At 36.1% G+C, this 26,857-nt stretch overlaps 1 protein-coding gene across 5 annotated transcripts in view; it reads right to left on the reverse strand.

The window, feature by feature from the left end:
* The window catches only part of GPR155 (G protein-coupled receptor 155), a 55,785-nt gene that overhangs the window by 25,592 nt on the left and 3,336 nt on the right, over nt 1-26,857 (reverse strand). For 4 of the 5 annotated variants that reach the window (XM_024732851.1, XM_024732849.1, XM_024732852.1 and 1 more), the window contains exons 2-11: nt 24,916-25,412; nt 16,631-17,030; nt 14,448-14,613; nt 13,393-13,548; nt 11,944-12,027; nt 10,903-11,020; nt 7,523-7,607; nt 7,318-7,408; nt 5,816-6,026; nt 1,515-1,619 (exon numbers count right to left, since the gene is read on the reverse strand). In XM_024732851.1, coding sequence (XP_024588619.1) covers nt 1,515-1,619; nt 5,816-6,026; nt 7,318-7,408; nt 7,523-7,607; nt 10,903-11,020; nt 11,944-12,027; nt 13,393-13,548; nt 14,448-14,613; nt 16,631-17,030; nt 24,916-25,381 — 1,882 coding nt within the window. In that variant the 5' untranslated portion in view covers nt 25,382-25,412. The remainder of the gene's footprint in view (nt 1-1,514; nt 1,620-5,815; nt 6,027-7,317; nt 7,409-7,522; nt 7,608-10,902; nt 11,021-11,943; nt 12,028-13,392; nt 13,549-14,447; nt 14,614-16,630; nt 17,031-24,915; nt 25,413-26,857) is intronic. The other variant, XM_024732853.1, reaches the window with a different exon arrangement.

The raw sequence follows: 26,857 nt of genomic DNA on the forward strand, positions 1-26,857 counted from the left end.
AGGAATTAATCACATTGTTAAACTCTAAAAATTCTCATTTGTCCATGGTTTGATTTCCTTTAGACTTTCTTTATTTCAGGCTTAGGAATGGTACTAAATTATGTGGGCAGATGAAGTTCTTATATGATGGCTCTCATTCTATATAATTTTTGTAAAATAGGATCAGAAGATCTAAGAAGCCCCTATAATTAAAAAAAATTTTCAGGAATCAGCATTATTAATGGAGAAATGATAGATAAGAAAATTGTAAGGGGATTTTGGGGGGCTAAAAAAAGTTGTTGAATCAAATCACATGTTGAGTTTGCTAATGGACTTTACTATTAGGTATACTGTATAGGGAAGAAAAAGCAAGGCAAACCCTTGGGAATTCTGATGTAAAGAAATATCAGCTTTAGAAAAGAGGCACACAAAACTTGAAACACATGTATCTGAGTGCCAGGAGGGGTTTCCTATTGAAAGTCAGTGAAGGCTCAACCTCTGATGTATTTTTACTTCTTTCTATGGAAATATGAATTCTACTATTTAAGATTCATTCCTAGCCAGCAGAAAGCAGTCAAGTATAAATCCCACCTGAATAATAACAACAACTACTGCTGCTGCTACTATGTTTAATAAGCATTTAGTTTGTATACCACTCACTGTGCTAAGTGATTTGCACACATCGTTTCTTATAATCCTCACAACATTTCTTATATAAAAACATAATGACAGCAAAACAGTTGACGTACGCTCCATCATAAAGAGGACTTTTTAGGGTTTCCCTTTCTACTTTGATTAAAAATAAGCATTATTAACTGAAGGTACACTGCAATTTCACATAAATGTATTCAGCTGTCTTAAATAATTTGGAATTCAGACCATAAGTGTGATTTAGTCTCTTAGTCTATATGCCAAAAGGTTATTACTTGTAAAGATTTTTCTTATTTTATAAGAAAGGGCATATTTTAAAGCACGTGGATTCCAAATGTAATTAAGCAGTAACTAATTAGTCCTGGCCCTGGGGGAATGGAGTGGGGGAAAAGTCTCAGCTTCTAAAACAAGAGCCCCCAAAAAATAATGGTCCTTAGGGCAAACTTCTTGGAATTATCACTTGGGTTAAATTTATTGGAAAATTTCCATGCAAATTAAAAATCAGTACCCTATGTATGCACAATTATTATACTATTTGTACTTTCTTTTGAGAATATTCTCAAACAGTAGCTTCTATAGAAATTCTATATAAAGTTCTTTTAAGGCATAAGAATAAGGAATCTTTTGTTCTTTAGGCCCATCCTCATAGCCCAGATGCACTTACTTTTCTTTCTTTCTTTTTTAAAATATATATTTATATTATTTTTTTACTGGAGTATAATTGCTTTACAATGATGTGTTAGTCTCTGCTGTAAAATGAAGTGAATCAGCTATATGTATATATATACGTCCCCTCCCTCTTGGACCTCCCTCCTACCCACCCCATCCCACCCATCTAGGTCGTCACAGAGCACGGAGCTGAGCTCCCTGCCAGAGGCACTTACTTTCCTCAAACGAGGGAGTCACAGAGCCACTGGTGCTTATGTTTGCTACTGGTTCTGTGGATGGGCAGCATATTTCACCATTTTCCATGGAGCAGAAGCAGCAACCTATATAGACAAAATACCATGTGAGGGAAGAGTCCAAGCACAACAGGAATGGACAGCATGAAGAGATGCCAAGTAAAACAAACCAAACCCCCCAAAACAAAAAAAAAAACCCAAACTCATTCATACACAAACACAAATTTTCCATACAGCCACATTGTATGGGTATCTATCAAAAAGTATTCAGGGTCTTCCCTGGTGGCGCAGTGCTTGAGAATCTGCCTACCAATGCAGGGGACACGGGTTCGTGCCCCAGTCCGGGAAGATCCCACATGCCACGGAGCAGCTGGGCCTGTGAGCCATGGCCGCTGAGCCTGTGCGTCCGGAGCCTGTGCTCCACAATGGGAGAGGCCACAGCAGTGGGAGGCCCGCGTACCGCAAAAAAAAAAAAAAAAAAAGGATTCAAATGTGCTTGTACAGAAGCTAACATTTAAAGAGTGGCAGACAAAGGATCAGTCTTTTACATATTGTCTCTTCTTTGTGTGAGACAAGGAAAATGTTTTTGTTTGTTTGTTCTCCAGCTGATATCTTTTTTGGACCCTCAGGGAATTCCCATAATTAATTAATTTTTTTTTTAAGGAAAATGTTTTTATCCATGCTGTTTTATTAGTTTCCACTGTGCTTTGGGAAATAAGAATTTGACCACTTTCCTAAAATACAGCTTTGATTTCATCTCTCCTTGAAAACATGCACTAGCATTAGTGCATGAATTTGAAAGCTTAGCCTGAATTTGAAAGCTCTCTAGGACTCGGCCCCTCTCCCCCATCCAACCACTCCCACTATTCAACAAAGGCCCTTCCCTTCTTTCAGGACAATTCTCTAGTTGTCCTCCACAAACTTCATGTTTGAGTCTCCTGGCCTAATTTGACATAGATTTCATCCAAACCCTCTCCTCCTCTAAGTTTAGCTCAAAACTCACTTCTTTCAAGAACATGTTTCCTACTAGTTTAGAAGATGCAGTAAAAGCAGTTGTATTCTTTTTTTATTTTTAGATATATACTGCTGAAAGCCTCTTGCTGGTTTATAGGTAAACTGGTTTACACAAGTCATACTGAGACATCTGCTATAGGGCTGTAATTTTACCTCTATATAGTCAGAGAACTGCATGCAGTGTCCTTTAAAACATCTCATATATATGGACACGGTGCTCCTTGACATGGATTATAATAGAATAACTTCAGTGATAAACTGTATTAAAACTTAATGTACTAAAAAGGAACAATTCATAGGCTGAACCTTTCATTGATAATGTGCTTTAATTTTTCAGTAGTGTTCTTAAAAACAAAACAAAAAAAGATTTCAAAGTATAAAGACTATAATCTATAATAAGCTATTACAAATGTCTTTCTAAATTTAAGATAACGATGCCACAGAATAATCGAAAAGAAAATACAGAAATCAGCTGGCCCTGCCCTCTTACCTTCATAAATTTGAAGGCTTAAATTCACTAAGATAAAATTGTTAAGAAAACAGATATAAAGCCAGCCCATTCCAATGACATATGTATAGGGAACACACACATATGGCAGTTTTTCCCTTCAAATGTAAGAAGGATGTGTAAGTGCCCCATTAGCCTTCTCATTTATGTATGTATGTTTGTATGTTGCTCAGTAATACACCATACTTATTTATTACTTTTTTATTTTACCCTTTGACCCCCTTCACCCATTTTTCCTACCCTCTACTCCCTGACTCTGGCAACCACGAATCTTGTTTAAAGAATCTATGAGCTTGTTTTTTTTTTTTTTAAGATTCCATATATAAGAGAGATGATATGGCCTTCTCTTTTATTAACTGAACCTTTGCTGTCATAGTAAAATAGGTTAATTTTCCTTTCGATTATAATTCCACACTTAGAGTGTAAGCAAATCATGTGTTTCTGACAAATGTGTAGCGAGGGGCAGAAGGGAGTGAACTACTTTGGATTACTGAGATTTGGGGAGGCCAGGCTGGACATCTAATGTGTTATGTGTTAATACTACTAGCAAAGCAGAAGAGAGCAGGCTTTAGGGAAGGAAAATAACCAGACAGGTTTAAAAACCTTTTTCCTAGGAACATGGGTGAATAGGCAAATAAACAAGTGCTTTGCCACAGGAGTTTTCAGGGTAGCTTCAGAAAATCATGGCACATCTTATCGACCCATGCATCTATCCATTCATTTAACAAATATTACTAAACATGTATAGGAAGCCTGATACCATGCTAGGTGCTGAGGCTATAGTGATGGGCAAGTCAGTCACAGCACTTACACTCCAGTGGGTTATACTGAAAATTTATAAAGCAATTATAAAGCAGTGAGATAAGAGGAGAGGGAAGTATAAACACTGCAGAAGATTTTCTATTGAGATAAGCCATAGCTGTCTTCTGGCTCTCCATTTACTTATACAAAAAAAAGGTGCAAGCCAGTTTTCCTGCTAGAGATGACGATGACAGGATTTAAAGAGCATCTATGGTACTGTTTATTTGCTATTTTTAAAGGACAGTAGAGACGTAGCAGAAGTTTCCGGGCTTAAGACACTTAGTTTAGGACTCCCCACACATGTTCACAGGCCTTTGGTGGCCAGTTCTAAAACCCTCGCAGGAGAAGAAGATGTAGAGAGTGGTGGTCTTTACGCCCTGTCTGAAAACATAAAGTAGATGGATTTATAGGATAAATGTGAGAGTATACAAAGAAAGCGAGGAAGCAAAGGATGCTGGGCATGATCAGAAAAGTACTCGAGACTTCAGAAAAGTGGCTTTTAAAATCTTAGTGAAAGCATACACATAATCCTTGAACTTCTGTTTTAAAAGAGAAAATAGTCAAGAGGACTCAAAAGAATGAAATTATGATGATATAATCACAAAGGATCTGACAAAGAAATTAGTGAGCACCACCAATAAAATGAACTAAAGGAGACCTGATTGAAGCAGGGTTAATGTAAATCACTAGCTGCCAAACTACAGTCCTATGTAGTGGGAACCTGCAGTCCTATGTAGTTGGTATTAGCAGCATTAAATATGGAAACCAAGGCACAGAGAACTTGCCTAAGACCAAATAATAGTAAATTGTAGAGTCAGATTTGAACCCAGGCAGACTGGCTCCAGATCCGTGTTTCTAACCCCCATGCCATCTACTTCCAGTTTGGGAGGAAGGACAGGAGAGAGGAAGGAAGGCAATGTAAGACAGTAAGATTTGTGGGATCTTCTTCCTTTTAAGTTAGTTAAAATGCTTTTTAAAATCTCTTTTTAAAAAGAGATTTATTTTTGCTCTTTCTTTACTTATTGCTATTTACAACTAATAGTTTTAAGATTAGTCATCTCTCTACTCCACACACTCTGTAAACAAAATAGGTACCATCATTTACACTTCCTAGCACAGTGGTCTATGTCTATGAAATCTCCACATGCACCAATGAATCCAAAATGCATACTCTATTGCTGAGTTCCCTTCACGAATTGAAGCAAATCCGATAACCGTTAACACATTAACAAAGTCACTGGTTAGGGTCATATTTTCACTTATACCAAGGATTGCCGAATATTTTCTATAAAGGGCCAGATAATAAATATGTTAGGCTTTGCAGTCCATTGAATCTCTGTTGAACGACTCAACTCTACCAATATAGCGTGAAAGCATCCATAGGCAATATATAAATAAATAAGCATGGTTATGTTCCAATCACATGTAATGGACACTGAAATTTAAATTTCATATAACTTTCAAGTGTCATAAAATATTTGTCTTTTAAAATTTTTCTTCAACTCTTTAAAAATGTACAAGCTATTCTTAGCTCTTGAAACATGCAGAAACAGATGGCCCACTGTAGTTTGCCAACTCCCAACTTTCACCATTAACCCTGCTTCAATCAATCCTCTTTAGTTCATTTTATTGATGGTGCTTACCTGATACGATGTTGGTAAATTAACAGACACAGGTGCTTAGTTTCCTAGAAAGGGCCTTCCTTCAGTTGTTACTCTTCTCTCAACTCTCAGGACCAAGGAAGTCTTAGGATTTAAAAAAAGATTATCCTCACAAAAGATTTATAAACAAGAATCTAATAAATGAACTTGCAAGCTCTTTCTATTATTGACTATGATTCAAATTCCTCATTTCATAAATACCTGTGATATTCAAGATAGTTCAAGGAAGTTTCCTTAAAAACATTTAGGATACAGGCTATACAGGCATGTAAGAGTTTCTTTATAATTAAGGATCATACTTGTTTCTGGGATAGAACTTGTAAAAGGTTCAGGTTCATTTATCAGCACTGGACTGTCCTCGAAAGCAGTGCTTCCAGGCTCTGCTGCTTTGTGGTCTTGAGACTGGTCGAAAACTTCATAGCGTCCTGCTTGGGAGGTGCGGTACATACACATGAGTGATACGCTGGCTATCACAATGCTGCAGAACAGGGTGACTGCCGTGATGATCATCTGTCAACGTTGCAAAGAGACGTTAGGCCACTTTTCACAATCCCAGCTTGAAATCTTAGTAGACAAGGTTAAGGGCACTTTTTTGGTTGAAAATGCGTTATCTCCATAGCTATAAATGCTCTACAACAGTAGTTCTTAAAAAAGAGGAAGAGTATGGAAGGAATGTAAGTTACTTGAAGAGAAATTAGGGTTTGCTTGTAATCAAATGAGATTTCTAGATGCTTCTTTCACTATGCATCATGTCCTTGGTTTCCTCTACAAGTAATCTAAATGATTACTTATAGACTTTTTCTTTACTTCAAAGATTTTGCTTGCTTTCGTACACAGTTCAAGTGTATTTCAACTAGAAACTTTGTTATGGTGATAATACTAAAAATAAGTGACTATAGCTAATACTTATTGTATACTAACTATATGCCAGCACTAATCTAAGTCATTTATCTGGATAATCTTATTTATTCTCACAACAATCCAATAAAATTCAAAATTACAGAACAGAAAAAAAGGGTAAGAAATCAAAATCATTTTAGGAAGTTCTTAAAAAACACATCTTTGGGAGGGGCAAGGTAGGGATGTGGAATTAAGAGATACAAACTACTGTGTATAAATAGACAAGCAACAAGGGTGTATTGTACAGCACAGGGAAATAGGGCCATTATTTTGCAATAACTTTAAATGGAGTATAATCTATAAAAATATTGAATCACTATGTTATACACTTGAAACTAATGTAATATTGTAGACCAAACTATACTTCAATTAAAAACAAAAACAAAACCCACACAAATCCTTGGGAATTTCTGATTCAGCAGGTCTCAGAAGCCTCCTACTCAATAGCTTTTCAAGCACACTTTTTCCCCAAATACTTTTTGTTCTGAAATTTATATGTATGATACAATTGAAAGTCAAGAACTTGGCTTTTATTATTACTGCTAACTTATTAAATGGCTTTAAATTAATCACCCTTTCCTCCAATAAAGGGAACATAATTCATAAGTATGCTTAAGAAGACCCAGTTAAGTTTCAAATATTTGGAAATCCTCAGCTACAAACAGACTTAATTAAACATGTGAAATCTTCTTTTTCAATTTCATTTTCCTTTTTATAGACATGTAAAATCTTTACTGCATTTTGAGGTGTGAGTTAACAAAGTGACATAGGATCACCAGTGTGATAGGCAATAAACTGGAATAGACTTTCAAAATTAATTTTAATTTAAGTATAGCAAAACACATTAAGAAGCTAAAGAGAGACATTCTCAAGAACAGAACTGTCAATAAACTCTTCTCACCTGCTCTTTTCCATAAAAGAAGGCTGAGTCAATGCTGTCTCCATTATGTTTTCCAGCTATCAAAAGAATACCAACAAGGAGAGCAGGAATCCTATAATAACAAGAGTTTAGAGGGAGAGAAACAAAAAGCGAGAGAAAAAAAGAGAGGATGAATAGTAACTGTGTATGTGGGAACATGTAAGCAAAAAGAAAACTACCAACTTACCCCCAGCCAGATATTATGAGGATTCCAACAGGAATTTGTACCCTTTCTCTCTTTTTCAAAAGAAGCAAAGAAATTGCTAGAAGGCCTAAGAATAAAAAATAGAGATTGAAAGATAGGTGATTACTCTTGATGTTGATCAGACTTCATGGAACTTTAACCAAGCTTATTTCAATAGTAGTCTGTAGTTCTTGCCCTAGAATTCGCTCCTTTTACATAAATGCTTTTCCCAAGATTTTGTAGCAAGTTTTTTAAATTCAGAATCATTCATGTTTTCCCTCCTACATTGCTTCTTTACTGAAATCTTCTTGTTTAATACATGAAGATTTTTTTCAAAAAGCCCAAATCATTTTGTTCTTTTGACTGATGTGTTTGGAATCGAAGTATATTTGGAAAAAAATTTTTTTAACTGGATACAGAACGATTCTAAAAATAAAAACACCCCCACTTTGCTGGTGCTAAGAAAGTACAGGCAATTCTTATACAGGTTTTGTTTTGGGAAAATTCACCAAGTCTAAATGATGGACCTTAATACGAATATAATATAAAGTTAATACAAAAACAAATGTTTTAAACATTTAAACAAATGTTTTAAAACAAATATTTCAAGAGCTTTCCTTATATCTTATACTCAATTATTTATAGAAGTAACATCTTATTTAATAAATTCTACATAGCTATAGAAGCTTAGAACTTTAGGGTTGGAAGGGACCACTGTTCTAAATTAATGCCTTCCTTTTTTTTTTTTTTAATGCCTTCATTTTATAGATATGTAAACAAGGGTTTGCCCAAGCTACACAGCCAGCAGAGGGCACAGCAAGACTAGAAACCCAGCCTTCTGCCAGAAGGTTAAGTCCTTCAACTCTGTCAGTGTTTCTAAAGCTCAGATCTGTGGACCCATAGGGATCTGGAAATTTCTGTGAGAAATGTTAAGTCTTTTTGGTTTATTTGCAATGATAATCATCTGGATGACCATCTTACAACCAAAGTACAGTCTCGTTATTTCAGGGCTTACATCTGGTTTTATCTGAAGTTTGAGCCAAGTGAAGGCCAAATAATATCACAACACATAGTCCAGATGAACATTCTGTGGTAGTCTGAAGAAGAGAAAAGCAGCAAGATAACCAGGTCATAAACCCACACATCAAAGTAGAGCCAGGCCAAACCAAAAAAAACCCTACCCAGAGAAAAATGAGTTGCATTTTACATTTCAAGCTGTGATTCAGATTAGCAAAATAAGATCCTTTGTCATGTCAATTAATTTTGCTAATTAGAGTTACTGAGCTTATAGTTTTGTTTAAATCTAATCTGTGAATCTGCTTTGGTTTTAAAATTGTATATTAGCTGTATATAAGGAATTCATACCTAGATTTAAGATTATACAGATTAAGTAACACTGTGCTAGAAATAATACAAATCAACACTGAGATCCTTGAGAATTGTTTTTCTTTATAGAGGACCCACACAGTACTCAAGTTCAAGAGACACTGTAATACCAGTGCTCCTCCCAATGCATTTGCACACTGTTTCAGGTTTTTAAAGTGCCAGGGAAGCAAGTAACCAATCACAAAAGAGTGCCAACTGTGTTATAGTAGTGAGGGCACTCTTTAAAATTCCAACATTTATCATTTCATTCCTGCCTTGTGAAAATATTGACATATGAAGAACAGGCTTAGTCTAGGCCTGGATGTCTCACTGAGGAAGCTGTGAGAGTTCTTGCCTGAATCAGTTAAACTCTTTGGGCCTTATTTTCCTCCATTGGCAAAATGAAAGATTTAAACTAGACCCGTGTTTCCGAAAGTGCGGTGACTGTAGGTGGCACGGGGGGAACATTTTTTGACTAATTATGTGTTTATTTTAACATGTGCTTGAAAAATTTTTAACTAACACATGAAACCTGGGATTTTACTGAGATAAGGCTAAATTTATTAAAGTAAAAAAAGTGAGTTAGTTTTAAGGTGGAAAGAAAGGACAGGTGGTATGCAGATATGGCAAAATTCATGAGGATGGTTTATAAATGAGTAAAACTGAAAATGGCTGAACAGGATGATTTAAAATGACCTTTTAGGTCTAAAATTCTGTTATATCACAATAATCTCAAGGTTATTCTTCATCGAGGTCAAGGAATTCAGAACAGCTTCTTTGGAGAGATTTTGGTATGCATGCTTGAAGAGGATATCAGAGAAACTTGGGGCTTTTTGACAGATTGATCTATATACTGCTCTCTTATTCTCATTATAAATTTAACCTTAATAAACCTAAGTATTAGAGATCAAGTTGGTTCATCTGTATTTGGAAATAAAGTATTCAGGCTCTTTTCACTTGACAGCTCGTGAAAACTCTTATGCCTTGCAAGGTGTACTTGCCTTTAAAAAGCACAAACCTTCTCCTGTTTGCACTGAATTCATTTTGTAATTCCTCGCCACATTGTTGCTTCACTTCAAAAGGCTGTTGACTGAGATGCGTCCTGCTTTGATCCTGAAGGCATGAAATCAAAGGCCTGTCCGCCCCCCCACCCCGCCCCCAGCCACTTCCTGACATCTGCCTCCTAACCAGTGCTACCATTCTACAGTTTCCTTTTATGTGCCATTTTATAGGTTTGCATTTGTGGTATGAATACAAATCAGCCAGACTGAATGTTTCACAAACATACCAGAATGTACACACCCAAATAAATGTTATACTTCAAAAGAGCAATGTGTTAAAACATTTTGAATATCCTTTATGGGGCCAGTTGAAATGAAAAATAGGTTTTCTTCCTGGGTATTCTTCTCTTTCCATACCCTTTTGTTCACTTGTTTTTCTCGTTCTCATATTACTGCTCTTCCCTCTATTTAATAATACAGTTACATTTGTTGAGTGCCTGCCATGTACCAGGCATAAACATCCATATTTCATTTGATTCTCAAAATAACTCTGTAAGGTGTGATAATCCAGGCTTACAGATAAGAAAACTGAGACCGCAAAAGTTAAGTCATTTGCTTAAGGCAGAGCCAGAATTTTTCATTCAGTTCAGTTGGATTCTAATAGTGAGCTCTGCGACACACCTCACATGCCTCATCCCTCTCTGCCCATTCTTTCCTTTCCCTACCTGCTTCTAGTGCCTTTCCCCCTTGATGGCTCCAAAGGGGAGCTGTGCTGACTGTGGCCTAGAATCTAAGACCCTGAAGAAAAAGGACATGTGACTGGAAACCACCTGAGCCCAGGCAGAAAAGGAGTGATTGGGGAAGAGAACTCAGCTTTGCAGACTATGTTAGTGGGTGTAACTGCCCAAGTGAATGCCCTAATCCTGTACTACTAGACTTCAACTAGATAACTAGAAACTGAGGCCTCAAGTGATGGAGGAGAGGGGGACCTAAATATCTCTTCATGATCCAACTTACCTGTCCACAGGTAGGTGCTGTAGAGAGAGCTGTACAATAAAACAAACACCAGAATTTGTCCAACAAAACTTTTTTCTTTAACAAAATGCCATATCATCATTCCAGCACAGACAACAGACTGAAGAAAAAATTATAAAAAAACAGTCAGTCATACTCATATGACTCATACTCATGAGTTTTATTCACAGCAACTATAATTATTCACTTAAAATTATTACTGAGTAATTAACTATTGCATTCTAGTTATACTAAAACTTCAAGGTTTATGATTAAAAAACTTTTTATACAGAGGCTTTAACAAGCCTTTCTATTTAATTGAAACAGATAATGACAACATTCTAAATACTAACCTTATATTTAGAAAAGGTTTACATAGAAAATGTAAACTTCTTTCCTTTATGATTTGAGACATGCAAAGATTTAACCAGAAAAGTAAGATTATGAGAGAGTTTAAATTGTAATGATTCAATTATTTCTATTAAAAAACGCAAAATTATCACTAAATGTCATTACAGTTGTCTTTCTGTATCCATGGAGGATTGGTTCTAGGACACCTCCTCGCCCCCGCAACAGATACCAAAATCCAAGGATGCTCAAGTTCCTTATATAAAATTCTGTAGTATTTGCTTATAACCTATGCATATATTCCTGTATACTTTAAATCATCTCCAGATTACTTATAATACCAAATACACTGTTAATGCTATGTAAATAGCTGTCGGCATATGGCAAATTCAAGTTTTGCTTTTTGGAACTTTCTGGAATTTTTTTTTCTGAATATTTTCGATCCATTTTGGTTGAATCTGAGGATGTGGAACCCATGGATATGGAGGGCCAACTGTATTAGCCTCAACTTTGTATAGGTTAAGACACACTGCAGTATTTAATAAATTCGGCATAAATTAGTTGTAATCAAATTGTATTTGGTAAAAAAATACTTTTGACTTTATACCTGGAAAAACCCAACAAAGCGATTTTTTCCTCTATAGTAATATAACCAATGAGAAAAACACAGCTTTAATTATCTGTAGGTTTACTAACCTGAGCGATGAGTAAATTAGTTGTAAGCATATGAGGAAGCTGTTTATACTTCTTGCTCAAAAGGAGAATAGCCAAAGACCAGATCTTAAACACAGAGGTTCAAAAGTTACTCAGGTTTCTTAATCTTTATAATCACTTATTAATTACTAACTTTTATTTTATAATTACTTTACTAATTACTTATTAGCCTCTTTAAAGAATTCTCTTATCCTGGTTCAAAAAGGAATTGCAATATTTTATTTACTTTAACTTGTGTAGCTCCCAAAAGGGCATTAATGTAAACTAATAGTAAAAGTAAAGTAAAATAGAAAGCATGGAGAGATCCTATGGTAAATTAACTCCAAAAATGACAGAGTCTTTAAGAACTAGTCCTTGAACAGGGAGGGCCACGTTCCAACTATCCCTACCTTTGGTGGCTGGGGTGGGACACAGGCTCACAGACAACTCTTCAGGAAAGGAGCTTTTGTGGGAGACGCAGTTATACTGCACTATCTTGAATTTTCCCTTTTTGATTCCACCACATTGGCTCGTGAGGTATCTACATTCCAGGCTGTCTTACTTCAAACAACACATGTCATCCACCTTAAGATTAATTTTCCTGCATTCTTTATATTTAAAAGGATACCCAGTAGTCAGCTACGTATGCTGGTTTGATTTCCTTCTTTCTTCTCACCTCATTGTCAATCAAAATTTATATTGTCTCTCCCCCTACGAAACTGCCCTCTTATCAACGGGCATCATTTTTAAGAAAATGTAACAGAAACAAAATTTCTTAAAAATTACATTAATCACACATTTATTTGTTGCCAGTATACATATTCATCCTTATCTCCTTTCCTTTAACAGCAAAAGTTGTCTTTTTATTTTCAGCCAGAATACTGTTTGAATTCAACAGGCAACTCAATCTACAAGATACTCTAGTTGCCAAGTGTATAAGTATTTAATTTGAGCTAGATATACCCAAAAGTTTCATTAACATTAAATGGATGTTTGGTCTTAATCCCAAAGATCCCTTCCTACAACATGATTCTACAATAGCTAGTATTTATATAGCAATTCACCATTTTCAGAATGCCTTTTACATATATTGTCTCATGTAATCCTTAAAACAAACCATGGAAATATGTTAAATTATTATCTGTATTTTATAGTTGAGAAAATTGAAGCTTAGAGAGGCTTAGGTAACTCCACAGAGAAATAACAGCTAGTTTGTCACAGGGCCAGGAGTCAAATCCAAGTTTGACTAAATCTCATGGCTTGTCTGTTATATAACTCTAACTCCCAACTGGAAAGACAAAACTCAGAAGGCTGATACTATATTTTATGGGTAGGCTTTAGCTTTCTGTATTGCATAAGAAATTATATTTTTACTCCCTAACTTTCTGTTACCAAGCTATTCTCAAATTCATTCTGTGATTCTCATTCATTTTTACACTGAAACATACTTACCAAGGAGACCAGACTGATAATACTTATATCAAAACTAACATTCTGGATGGCATATGCCAATGGCTTCGGGTCCATGGTGGGAAAAGTCAGTAACCAGGCAGAGACGTACATGATTGGTGCAGACACAAATGTGCTTATTACCATCCCTGAGGTTATCTGCAAAAAATGAAGTCAAATTGAGGAAGAGTCACAGACTCACTTAAACAATTCTCGTAAACTTTAGCCACAGCACATTAAGGCATTCTAAAATAAAAGCAGGAGTCAGTAAAGAGACATCACAGAATCCAGCATGTTATCTAATATCATATTCCCCTTTTCTTAGAGTTCTTAAAAGAAAACACAGTTAAGTTCCCTTGGCTTCTCTTCCAGTCTATGCTCAATTTATATTTGCATATAACTGCTAGAAATCCCACATCTGATGTTTATATCTCTAGATTCCAGAAAGTAAACCATATCAATGATCTACTTAAACTGATGACCAGTTTCCTTCCATACTATTTCATAAAATATAGGGCAATAAAAACAATTTCAAAAAGAGAAAAATTACCATGCAAACATTCTACCGATTAAATAATGGAACTAAGCTTTGGTCAACAATTTAGTTCCTTCATGTTATATTTCAAAAACATCTGCTCTAATGCTGTAGATAACATGTATAGTATGCTTAGACACTAATTGATGTTAACTGATTTAGCTATTTATTGCAGTTGATTATGTGGTATTTTGCATCTGGTGGTTGGATTATCAATGAATAAATCAGATTTTTTCCCCTCAAATTTTGAAAGTTACCCTTCTGTAAATAACCTTTAGGCTTAACTAAAATTACAGCATTAAAATGCTTGAAACTAAAAAAGACTACTGAAAAAAGTCATGGCTGAATAAAGACCCCAGATTAAATAAGTCACTTGTTACACGATGTTACATAATGTCTCTTTACTTATAATGAGGCAATTTACAGATATCAAATTCTCATAAAAGAATGTAGATTTCTGTGTTTTAAAAATTCATTTTTCTACTAACCAAACAATCAAACTTAAAAAGTAATATATACATACAATCTCTACTTCCATGTTGAACTGTGTTGCAAAGATAGCCACTCCTGGAGCTACAGGAAAGACACCATACAAAAATGCATAATTCGATACACTTGCATGGTTCACTACACTGTTGCCCTTGTCCAAGAGTTCCACCATTTCTCGGCACAGAAGTGGCAGCACCAGGCTGAAGAAACAAGAAAAGCATCATTTGCTTGGTATCAAAGTATGCTGGTCCCCAAATAGTAAATTGCTCTAGTGAACTTGGCATTAGGTTATTCTTCTCCTGCCCAGAAGGTATCATTTTATTGAAAGAATAAAAAATTCAACTTGGAGCTACTTAAAGTAAAACAATATTCTAGAAATACTTCAAACATCGGGAATTAGGAGGAAAAAAACTAATTTTTTTTTGTTCTATGAATAATTTTCTTGTAAAAAATCTGTAAAAGTTGCAATTATAACTGCTGTTTCTTGCTTTCCCTATTAGTTCATTGAAATGTTAAAAGAAAAAAAGAAGACTGACAATCTGGGTAAACTTTTTCAACAAAATTACTAAACTCATTCTTGGAAAAAAAAAAAAGTGCACCTTTATTATGATTAGAGGTTTAAATGGTTCAGGTAATGATAACAATGCTACTCAGTTAGATTTCAAAAACCAGTAGAGAAACAGGTATCTTACAATTAGCTCTTTATCTTAATAAAGAAAAAATGTTTAGCAAAGGGAACTGAAATAACTGAGGTAGAGCAGAAAACTATGAAATCCAGATCTGGTGAAGAGTTAATTATTAAACAAATCCTCCAGGATTCCACAGAAAGACCATATCAACAGTAGCAAGTTAATGGAGCTTTCCTTTAGAAAGAACAAAACCAAGGTTAATATTGTCACAGCAGCACCTACAGACATGCTCTCAGATGGAGTAAAGAACTACTCTTATGTGTTTTTTTTTAAATTAAAAGAAGAAGAAATTATGTAATAGGGATCAAAGAACCAGAAAAAAGATTTTAAAAATGAGAATATTTAAATCCTTATAAGTAATGGTTGGTGTTACTATTATTGTTAGAACCATATTTATTGCTGTGAAAAACTAAATAAGGAACTTCCCTGGTGGTCCAGTAGTTAAGACTCCACACTTCCACTGCAGGGGGCGTGGGTTCAATCCCTGGTCGGGGAACTAAGATTCTACATGCCATGCAGTGCAGCCAAAAATTAAACAAAAAAACTAAATAATACTTTATTTCCAAGAGCATAACACCACTATTAGTAATCTTCAGAATTTATATTCATTTTTATTATATTGAAAGTATAGATACTATTTCATATTGCACTGGTCTCATGAATTTAATTGTCTATACAAGAGCTAAATTCAATAGTTAAATATGCCCCAAGTGCCTTGGGATAATCTTGTAGTAAAATTATGTCACCTTTACCAGGAAGTATAACTCCACGTCTAAAGAGCTAAGGAGGCTGAAGGAACTATCAACTAAGGAGCTAAGAACTTTTCATTTACAGGCTAGGATCAGATGGTTAATAATAATCATTCCTACTGACTTACCTATATTCAGCCACCCTCAGAATTTTAGAATGTTTCCCTCAAATTCATGAAATAGAAGTTTATATTCAAAATTATTGTTTTCATCATGGCCAATAGGATTTTAATAAATTTAGAAAACTCAGAAATCCTGCAAAATTCCTTTAAAAATATGATCAAACTAGGACACTGTAAGATATTAAGTAAAATTATATAAAAGCTGAAAGGAGGGCTTCCCTGGTGGCGCAGTGGTTGAGAGTCTGCCTGCCGATGGATGCAGGGGACACGGGTTCGTGCCCCGGTCCGGGAGGATCCCACATGCCGCGGAGCGGCTGGGCCCGTGAGCCATGGCCGCTGAGCCTGCGCGTCCGGAGCTCCGCAATGGGAGAGGCCACAACAGTGAGAGGCCCGCGTACCGCAAAATAAAATTTTAAAAAAGCTGAAGGTAAACCAATAGTCTTTATCCTCTGACAGTAAAATGTAAAGAGTAACCTACATGGAAATGACTTTCCACAATATACCAATATCACATTTTCCTTTAAATTGTAACTACTCAATTAGGAGGGATTACTACTATCAAACTATTTAATGGAGAAAATAGAGACATATCCCAACGAACGGGCTAAATAAGGCTTTCACAAAGTACAATCCCCAAGTTAAATAAGTGAAACTTACAGTTTAGCTGTGATGAGAAGGATTAGTACAACAAATGCTGACTTCTTCAGTTTCTTTATTTTTCCTACCATTGTAAGACCAAGATAAAATAGAGCTGATCCAGAAAAAGAATTCGCAAGTCCATCAAGAAAATTTTCCATATATACGGGCACCTTTTGATCAAGAATAAAATTGAAAGCAATGCCAATGAAAACCATAAATACTATTGGGTTCTGTAACACATGCAGAAGTCCAAGTCCCACAATTTTCACTTTGTTTTGAGAAGCATTTGGAGTGTCTTTCCATCTCTGCATTTCACAGAAGATAAACCCTATAGGGTTTAACATCATAAGAGATATTGGCGCCACTAAGTAAATGTACTGGAGATACTCTGGGTATGTCGTTTGATATAAAGCTTCAACTGCAAAATACAAATTAAAATTGATTTTTAAATGGTTACCACAGAAATATATTAATAAATTATGAATATAATGTTTTCCATGCTTAATTATAACATATTGTAAATTAACCTAAATAGTGTAGAATGACCTCATTACCCTAGTTTTGGAAAAGTATGTTTTAGTAATAAAGCTGAAAAGGAAAAAAACCCCACTATATTAAATGACATTTAGCTTATAAAATGATAATCAACTTTTAAAAAGTATTTTTAGTAAAACCCACTAATTGTTACTACTTAGAGGCTAAGACTAGTCTCAATAAAGGGGCAGAATTGTAGAATTCTTAAAACAATTCAAGGTAAAAATCTACTAACAAAATGTTTAAGTAGTCATAGCAATAAGGTGGTTGTTGGTTCTCTTGAGAGAGAAGTTTCATTGGAGTGGTGAGGCAGAAATCAGAGCACAGAGAACACAGGAGAGAGGAGGAGATAACAGACTAAAAAATGAGCACTGAGGGACTTCACTGCTGGCACAGTGGTTGAGAATCCGCCTGCCAATGCAGGGGACACAGGTTCGAGCCCTGGTCCAGGAAGATCCCACATGCTGTGGAGCAACTAAGCCCAGGTGCCACAACTACTGAGCCTGCGCTCTAGAGCCCGTGAGCCACAACTACCGAGCCCACGTGCCACAACTACTGAAGCCCGCGCACCTAGAGCCCGTGCTCCACAAGATAGGCCACCGCAATAAGAAGCCTGTGCATCGCAACAAAGAGGAGCCCCCGCTCGCAACAACTGGAGAAAGCCCGCGTGCAGCAACGAAGACCCAACGCAGCCAAAAATAAATAAAATTAAATTAATTTATTTTAAAAATGTTTTAAAAAAAAAGAGCACTGAGGCGATGGAGTCCAAGCTATATAGGAAAAGAAGTGAAGATGGGAGATGGCTAACAGATAGATAGCAGAGCGGTTAGAGACTGGAGGTCCCTGTGAAGTTCAAGAAGTAGGTGTAGCTGGAAGTTTAGGAGTTCACAGTAAGTCAGATATTGAGCTATTGGATTTAATATTTCCCAGATGACTTGGTCCAGGATGTGGCCATGGGAGTTGGTGGCTGAAGTGGAGTACAGGAAAACATCATTGGAGGTGAGGAGGTCAAGGAACTGAGAGAGCAGAGAATTTGGTGGGTAGTTCACATGGATGCTAAAGTTAAACAAGATAACAAGCAAAACTTGGGAGTAGAGAAGATGACAGTGGGCCAGATATTGGTCTTCAATGAATGAAGAGGAATGACGAGTGAGGTCAGCAGATGACAGCAACGAGGATGAGCAGTTTAGCCAGGCAGCAGGAACCTCAACGAAGCAGTTTTTACAGAAGAGAGAGAATAATGGCCTAGCAGTGGTACACAGTGGCTATGAGGATGCCAATCCTGCCTACCCACTGCTCACATGGTATGCAGGCGATGAGAAAATGAGCAGCCTCCATTGGAGAGGAATGAATACCTTCAGGAAGGAAGACCAGTGAAGATGCTGAAGAATTAGAGATGGAAAGGTGGATCTAAGAAATGTTTGGGAGGAGAATACAGTAAATTCATGTTAATGCACATTTAATGCAAATTCAACTACACTTTCTTAGGAAAACATAGGCTTCATTTTTCTTTTGCATAAAACATGTTCCCAAGTGCAAACTAATTACTTGTTCATTGAAGAAGAGCAATGCCTGCAGAAGAATCTGGCTAGTAGACTTATGAGAAGTGGTACAATATACACAAAGTACGTGTGCTGCATCTTGTGGGTGATTTGAGGGATTTTTCAAAGGTTCAACTGTATATGATGACTTTAGAACCTAACCATTGCATGAGATGAGTCTCCTTGGAAGGGGATGGGTTGGATCAGACTTCTAGCAGTTTCTTGGTTCATGTGAGGGTTGGTGGCCTGGTCTTGGCTTGATCAGGGCAACTTAGAGCCTTGCAGCATCAAATTGGTCTCAAGGCACATTTTTGGCAATGAATTCTGAAATTATTCAACCTAATATATGCAAAGCCTGATTCATAAATGATTTCAAGTTGAGAAAGACAGATAAAATAAGAACAGCCACAATCACTCACAATCACTTGCTTCACAAGAGAGGCAATCATGTGAAAAAATGAAAAAGATTAGGTTTCTCAGTTTACATTAAGATAAAGTGACACAGGTAGGAAAATATATTTGTTTGCTTACTCAGGATACATAAGTTCAATTAATGTCAAGCACATGTCCTGTTAGTTATGAAACTAGATTATATAACCTTTCGAATGCCTTGTTCTCATTAGCTAAAAGCCACTTTTTATAAGATTCAATTCCCTTTTTTTCAACTAAGCACATACAGAGGTCTCTAATATCTTTGAAATGTTAAACAAAATATATTTGACTACATAAAATTTCACAAATTCTTTCCACTGATTTCCAAATTAGATATATAGCTCTATAACTCTGTGGTTCTCTTTCATGTTTCATAAGGTTTCATCCTTTAAGTAAAAAAAAAAAAAAAAGCAGCACTTTTGATAACTATTTCTATTTAGCTACACTTCTTCTGACTAGATATTTTAGCTCAAAGAGAAAGGTGTCTATACCCACCCCTCAATTTTTTTTTTTTTTGCTGTACACGGGCCTCTCACTGTTGTGGCCTCTCCCGTTGTGGAGCACAGGCTCCGGACGCGCAGGCTCAGCGCCCATGGCTCACGGGCCCAGCTGCTCCGCGGCATGTGGGATCCTCCCGGACCCGGGGCACGAACCCGTGTCCCCTGCATCGGCAGGCGGACTCTCAACCACTGCGCCACCAGGGAAGCCCCCCACCCCTCAATTTTTAAAATAGAGAGTATATTTTAGAAAAGCCTTGTGTTTTCAATCTGAGCCTAAGAATTTTCCCAAGTAGCCAAAGTAAAACGCATAAGGTATTTCCTTTGACAACTTATAGCACACAAAGCTTCTTAAGTTAATGCCTTTTTACCAGAAATGTACTTTCCTGGTACAGTAGCACTTAATCACCATTACATAATGGACTTCGGGTTGTTTTAAATGCTCAATGCAAATTTGAACAAAAGTCTATATTTAGGCCTAGCCAATCACCAAGTCCTTTCTTCTTTTGCATGATCTTTTGTATTTGATTCCTACTTGGAATCTTGATTCCTGCTACTCCCACTAGTCAAAAATCTCAAAAGTGGGTTACCTACTCTGTTTACCAACGTAGACTCTTCTGGTTTTTCTTGACCATCCCCTTTATCCATTTTACTTGCTACCAACAATATCACCTAAATCTTAACTTTCAAAAATTAAGATTTTCCCACAGCTCTCCCTGCCCACAAGACCACATATAAAATCTTTCTTTTGACATTCACAATCTAGTCGCCACAATTTGTTCCTTATTTATCCAGCTCACCTCTCACTATACCTTAGTGCAAAGCCTCTATCAGCCAGTTTATATCACTGTAATGCTGGATAAACACCAGGTTCATAATTTCTAGTTCTACATGCCGATCATCATTCCCCAACTTCATCATCCCCCAACTTCTTGAAATCTCTCCTTTCTTATCCAAATCTTGCCTACTATTTAAGGCCTGTCTCAGGTACCACTTCCTCCACCGAGTCTTCAGTCTACATCATGGATCTCTCCTTCCCTGGATGGCTCTGGTACTTTGTGAACTTTTTGTATCAGTGCCATCTTAACAAATTCTAAGTTCCTTGAAGGTATCATTTTATAACCCCCAGTCCCAGCTGAGTGCTAAGCAAAATCTGAAAATACTTGCTGAATGGAATTAACACATCAATGAATGTCAAAGGTTTCAGACAGACTAAAAATGTGTTTTGTAACATAGCAATTTATAACTAATTGTTATCCATGAACCCATTTCTTTTTATATCCAATTTTTTTTCTTTTTTCATCTTCTGAATATTTATAAAGCAGGCTACTATTGGGGTATTTTAAGTCAGTTGAACAGGTATACAAAGGCAAAAGAAGTATAGTCTAGTGGGAAAGCAAAAAGTTGGGAATAAATACTTGTTTACTAGAATAGGGTTCATATGGGAATTTCAGTTCATTCTGCCATTCATTTGCATAATTACTTAACATTCCATCTTTATAAATAGGCAGCACTATTTTTAAATTTAATTTATGTATTTTTTATACAGCAGGCTCTTATTAGTTATCTATTTTATACATATTAGTGTATATATATCAATCCCAATCTCCCAGTTCATCCCACCACCCTCCCTCCCCCGCAGCACTATTCTTTTGTTATCAATCTGAGTATAGTTTTTCAAATCTGAAAAATAATTGAAAGTGGTGACCCATATTAACAAATTAGATTTATAATCATTGTATCAACTATTAAGTTCTAATTAATACTTATAAATAAGGCTCTTGGGGGGAGGGGAGAATCCCACTCTGAGGAATTATTATATAGCTTTGAAGAACTAAGAGACAAAATTAGCCACCCACTGTGGCTCCTATTTTGATTACTGCAGGGTTTCAATCCCTAGCAAATAACACAAAGACCCAGACAAGACCATTCTATTATTTAATGGCATATAGTTAAATGCTTCATTTCCTTTCTGTTTACAGCTCAAGCACTAGAGCATAATTATGATTAGTCAGGGTGCTTATGCTATCAACATTGTTTAAGAATGAATTATAGCACTTAACTATGCCCTATTGTATCTTTTAATGACAGAGGCAGGGAACCATTCTAATTTGCTAAAATCCACATTTCACCTCAGTGGAGTCTTGGTTTCTTCTCATACTCAGATTTCTTAAAGTACCTCTGAAAAGAATTGTTTTTAAAAATAGCAAGCATGGGTATCCCTGGTGGCGCAGTGGTTGAGAGTCTGCCTGCCGATGCAGGCGACGTGGGTTCGTGCCCCGGTCCGGGAGGATCCCACATGCCGTGGAGCGGCTGGGCCACTGAGTCTGTGCGTCCGGAGCCTGTGCTCCTCAACGGGAGAGGCCACAACAGTGAGAAGCCCGCGTACTGCTATTTTTTTAGTCTGCAATGACGCAATGTAGTATTATGTCACTTGAGTATAGATAAATCATTTTAATGCAATTTCATAGACCATTATAATTATAGTATAGAGGAAAAGTAAACACAGACTGTCCTTTTTCTTTAATCACTAACTTATCTCTTCTGAGTCACCTGTAAATTGGACCAATGTTGTAGAACAAATGCAGTTGTAAAAAGGACATTTCCTTTAAGCTACCATGCTTATCTGTGAACTAGAGAGTAGGAATTCTTGGGAGAGGCCACAGAACAAATAGAAAGAATGGTCTTCTCTCTAGAGACATAGTCTTCTCTGTTCACCCTGAGCATAGCCAGAAGGCAGATGGCTATGAACAGCAGTAATAAATAATCTCATTGGAGCAGATACATGGCCCTAGTTCTGTACCACAGCTTCCAATCTGCAGATATATGAAAAAGCACTTCTGTGTATACTGTTGGTTTCTGGTAAAGTTATTGTCTACAACCTAATGTCACAAAAGCTCTTACATTATCTGTGATTTAAAATCAAACAAACAATTACAACTCAAAATCTGCAAGCATAATCATCAGGGGAACTGGGCTAGCATACTGCTGGGAACATGATTATTACCAGATTTAATGTGGGACATGAGAAAAGCAGCAATGAAAATGGCTGACTATATTTTTTATTTGGAGATTCTGCCTTAATATGAAAATGGATAAACTCATCTAACAGGTCTTTTTCCACTGCTACTCATTTTATGAATTTTTTTGAATAATGTAAAGATTATGAAAAACTTTGATTCTCTGTGAAAATAATGTATTATAAGGGCTAGCTGGGTCTTCTGATGATCAAACGGGCATGTTATATAAATGTGTGGCATAAGAGAATGTCCAGGATTTAAATCTAGGTTTGGGTCTCAGTCACCTGTTAGCTGTGTGACCTGGGGTAAGACAATTAAATCTCTGTAAGTCTGCCTTCTTATTTGAAAATGAGGATAATAATATCTGCCCTACCTCAAATGAGATAAGTATATAAGAAAATACTCTTATAAAGTTACAAATGTTAGTTCTATTTAGTTATGGGCTTACTACTCTATGACAGCATGAAACTTACAGTTCATGTCCAAATTAAGATATAGCACTATTTATTAAATATTTAACACTATGATACTTAGCCACTTCTAAGGTCCTTATACCATCAATACCTTGACAAATGTACATTATTAATGCACCTGAAGAGAGGGGCAACACATTAACTCCTTGCTCTTTTATTTCCAAAGTCTTTATTTAAATGCTTGGCTCATCCTTTAATTTTAAAATTGACTAACCTTAAAGGAACACCTATCTAGTTTCTGACTATTCACAGCTCAGTTATCTAAGAGCCTGGTTTTTCCACTCTCATAAACCTCCTATTCATAGTTATATAATTTCTTAGGTATATTTCTATTTCTGGTAAGCAATATGGAGGAAGAGAATAATGAAAAGTATAGTCCACTAGAATCCTTTTCGTGCCAGAGGTGTAATAATTTTTTTGGGGGGTGGGTAGTTAAAAGATAAGAAATTTGAAAGTTAATGGCAGATTTTAATTGCCCATTTCATTAAGTTTCATTCAGTCTCTGCTCAGAAGTTATATCACCAGAGAGGCCTTCACTGATCCTGCTCCCCACCTCAAATGCCATCTCCTTGTAAAATAAGACTACTTTGTTTTTATGGCCCTTGTCATTACCTGATATTATTTTTGTTTTTATTTTACTTTCCCATTAAAATGTAAATTCAGTATGTACAAGAACTTTGTTCACAATTGTATTCCCAGCAGCTGGCACAGTCACTGGTACTAACAGGTTCCTATGAATGAATTACTATATCCATAATATTCAGATCCCTACATTATGATACATGATCAAAGCAAAACATAAACTTTAAAAATTCATAGAAAGTACGCTGGTAGATGCCAGGGGCTGGGAGCTTGCGGGGGAGTAGGGAGGGGGAATGGGGAGTTAGTGTTTAAAGGGGACAGAGTTTCAGTTTAGGAAAGTGAAAAATTTGGGAGATGGATGATGGTGAGAGTTGCACAATGTGAATGTACTTAGTGCCACTGAACTGTACACTTAAGTACGGTTAAAATAGTATGTTTTATATTATGTGACTTTTACCACAATAAAAAAAACATTAAAAAACAAGTAGTTACTAAGTATACATTTTCTTGGTGGCAGAGAGTTCTGGAAAATAGAATATGTTTCTAAGATATCTCAACATCCCCAACTAGTATGTTTACTATTTCATCAGGAAAACATATACACATAGAAACATAAAATTAGGCTGCTTAAAGGGTTGGAAAGTTAAAGAAGGAAAAGTTGGAAAGGTAAAAGAAGCCCTCATTTTGTCCTTAAACAAGAAATTAACTTCGACCAAAGTACACTGATATTTTGAATCAAAAACTCAATAACAAGCATTAATGTAAAATAATATACATTCTAGAGGGAAAGAAAAATAAGGAAGGGAAAAAGTCACTCATAAATTTCCACTGCTAACATTTAATAATAATGACAGTTTTTAAACAGGTGTATGCCTATGCTTTTTACATAATTTAAATCAGAATCTGATCTCTTCTGGGAATTATATTTCTTTCATATGTGATTATTGAGAAGAAAAAAATACTATTAGAAAGATGACTCACAAAATTTATTTGGATATGCCCATTTATTTCAGGTAGATGTTTGAAGGCGCCTCAAACTCTGAAAAAATGTAATTCATCTAACTTAAGACATATTTAAGAAAAAATATGAAAGATTCCTTAGATATAATAAGTATAAATCACTAACAAATGCTTAGTTAAAAGATTCAAATTAAAGCCTTACATTTTGTTACCTTCTAAAAGACCTGAAATTTTTTAAAACTTAAAAAATAAAAAGTAACTTACCTATAGGATATCCCAATGCAAAGTCGTTACTCTGTGTAGCAAAAATAGGGAATAGTCCAGCTTTGCTAAATCGACTATCGGGACTGGCAACCAATAAGGTTAATACACATACAATGAAAAATACAGAAGCTTTGGCAATTAAGATACTATATAGAAAAGACCAATCCACATTGGAAAAATTAAGTACAACCATGTTTTTGAATAATAAAGCTGGAAGTGCAAACCTGGAGACAAAATTTCCCAGTCCTTTCGCCTGTGTTGATGTTATAACATTGGCCCTTCCTGCTATGTAGCCACAAAGGACTATGCCAAAGCATTCTAGTAAGGCTGGAAAAAGCCTTGTTATTGACATTGAAGGTGGGTCATTAGTGGAATTAAATCCATGTGTTACTGGTGAGGACAAAGTCTTGGTCATATTGACTGCAATGGTCAAGTTCTTGGCAGGTATATCAGAAAAAGAATTCATTTTCTTTCACCCTCCAACTGCAACCTGATCTCTGGAAAGAAAGAAGAAAGATTCAGTGTGAAATCAATGAGAAGAATTCTAGTTGAAAGGATATACTGGCAAACATAGATTTATTAAATGGCCAAATAAATATACAAACTTTTTTCAACAACCATCAGAGAAAAATACAATGAAAAATAGAATGGGTGGAAGTGTCTGCTAACAACAGCCTCTTGACTCTCAAAGGTGGGTCAGCTCAAAATATTTATGTTGCTTTCCGATATCCAGTATCAGATATGAGTAAAATAAGATCCACAGATTTTACAGCTGTAATATGATGCCCTGTGTTCCTCTCCAGTGCTCCACAGTCAAGCTCTGCCTAGTGGATGAGAACACGGCACCCACAGAGTCTACTGAATGTCCGCCTGCAGCCAAATTTTCCATAAATTTCAGAAGTTCTCAGGGCTACATCTAAGAGTCACAATGGACAGGAAGGTCCTTTCCAGCCTGCGGAAGGACTTGACTATAGGATAGGAAGAAGAGTATAATAGAATATCACTGATCAACTTTGAACCAGTAACTTACTTTTCTGTACCTCATTTCCTCATCTGTGAAATGGCAATAATAGTATGTACCTCATAGGAACTTGATATTATTCAATATCAAGTCCTTACAAACACATCTGGCACAAATAAATCACTTAACAAAAGTTAAATATAACTTCTGGTGGCATATAAGAGAGAGAATGAAAGAAAAAATGATGGCATCCCACCAGACTACTCTTAGTTCCTTTTACACCAGCCAGACATATTGGCTGTCTTGAATTCCCCATAGTCTTTGTGCCACAGGGGCTTTGCCCATGCAGTTCACACTAAAATATTCTCTTCCCTGCCCACCCACATAACAACTACCCATCCTCCGAATCATATCCAAATCAATTCAGGAGTCATTATATCAGGTAAGGCTTCTCTAACACCATAGCCAGGCCAGGAGTCTTTCTCAAATAGAATCATGTTCCTTAACTTTAGGCCACTCTTCTCAGTTTATAATTATACTATGTATTAGAGTGACTGTGTGATTTATGTCTGTCTCCTTGACTAGACTTTAAGTACCATAGAAGCATGTTTTTGCTCACTTTTGTGTCCCTAATGCCAAGCACCGTGCCTGGAGCACACAGGAGATTTAGGAGACTAAAATAATTACCTGCTCTTAAATAAACCTTTCACCCTTTAGTGGATCAATGTTCTTTCTTAGGAACTATCTACTTCATGGACAGAATTTTGGTTTTTTTTCCTGAATGTTAAGTATTCTAAGTTTTTCACCAAGACCACAAAATGTGTTCTGAAATGTTCCAAAGCTGTTCATAAAATGTTAAAGAACACAAAATGTCTTGTAAAATGTTCTAAAGATGTTCAGAAAATGAAGCAAGGAAAACTTTACATTAATATGACAATACTTACCAGACTTTCCTCTTGCTGCCAGGGACACAATGAACAT

This window comes from Neophocaena asiaeorientalis, unplaced genomic scaffold (genome assembly GCF_003031525.2).
Source record: "Neophocaena asiaeorientalis asiaeorientalis breed wild unplaced genomic scaffold, Neophocaena_asiaeorientalis_V1.1 scaffold96, whole genome shotgun sequence".
NCBI classification, from domain to species: Eukaryota; Metazoa; Chordata; class Mammalia; order Artiodactyla; family Phocoenidae; genus Neophocaena; species Neophocaena asiaeorientalis.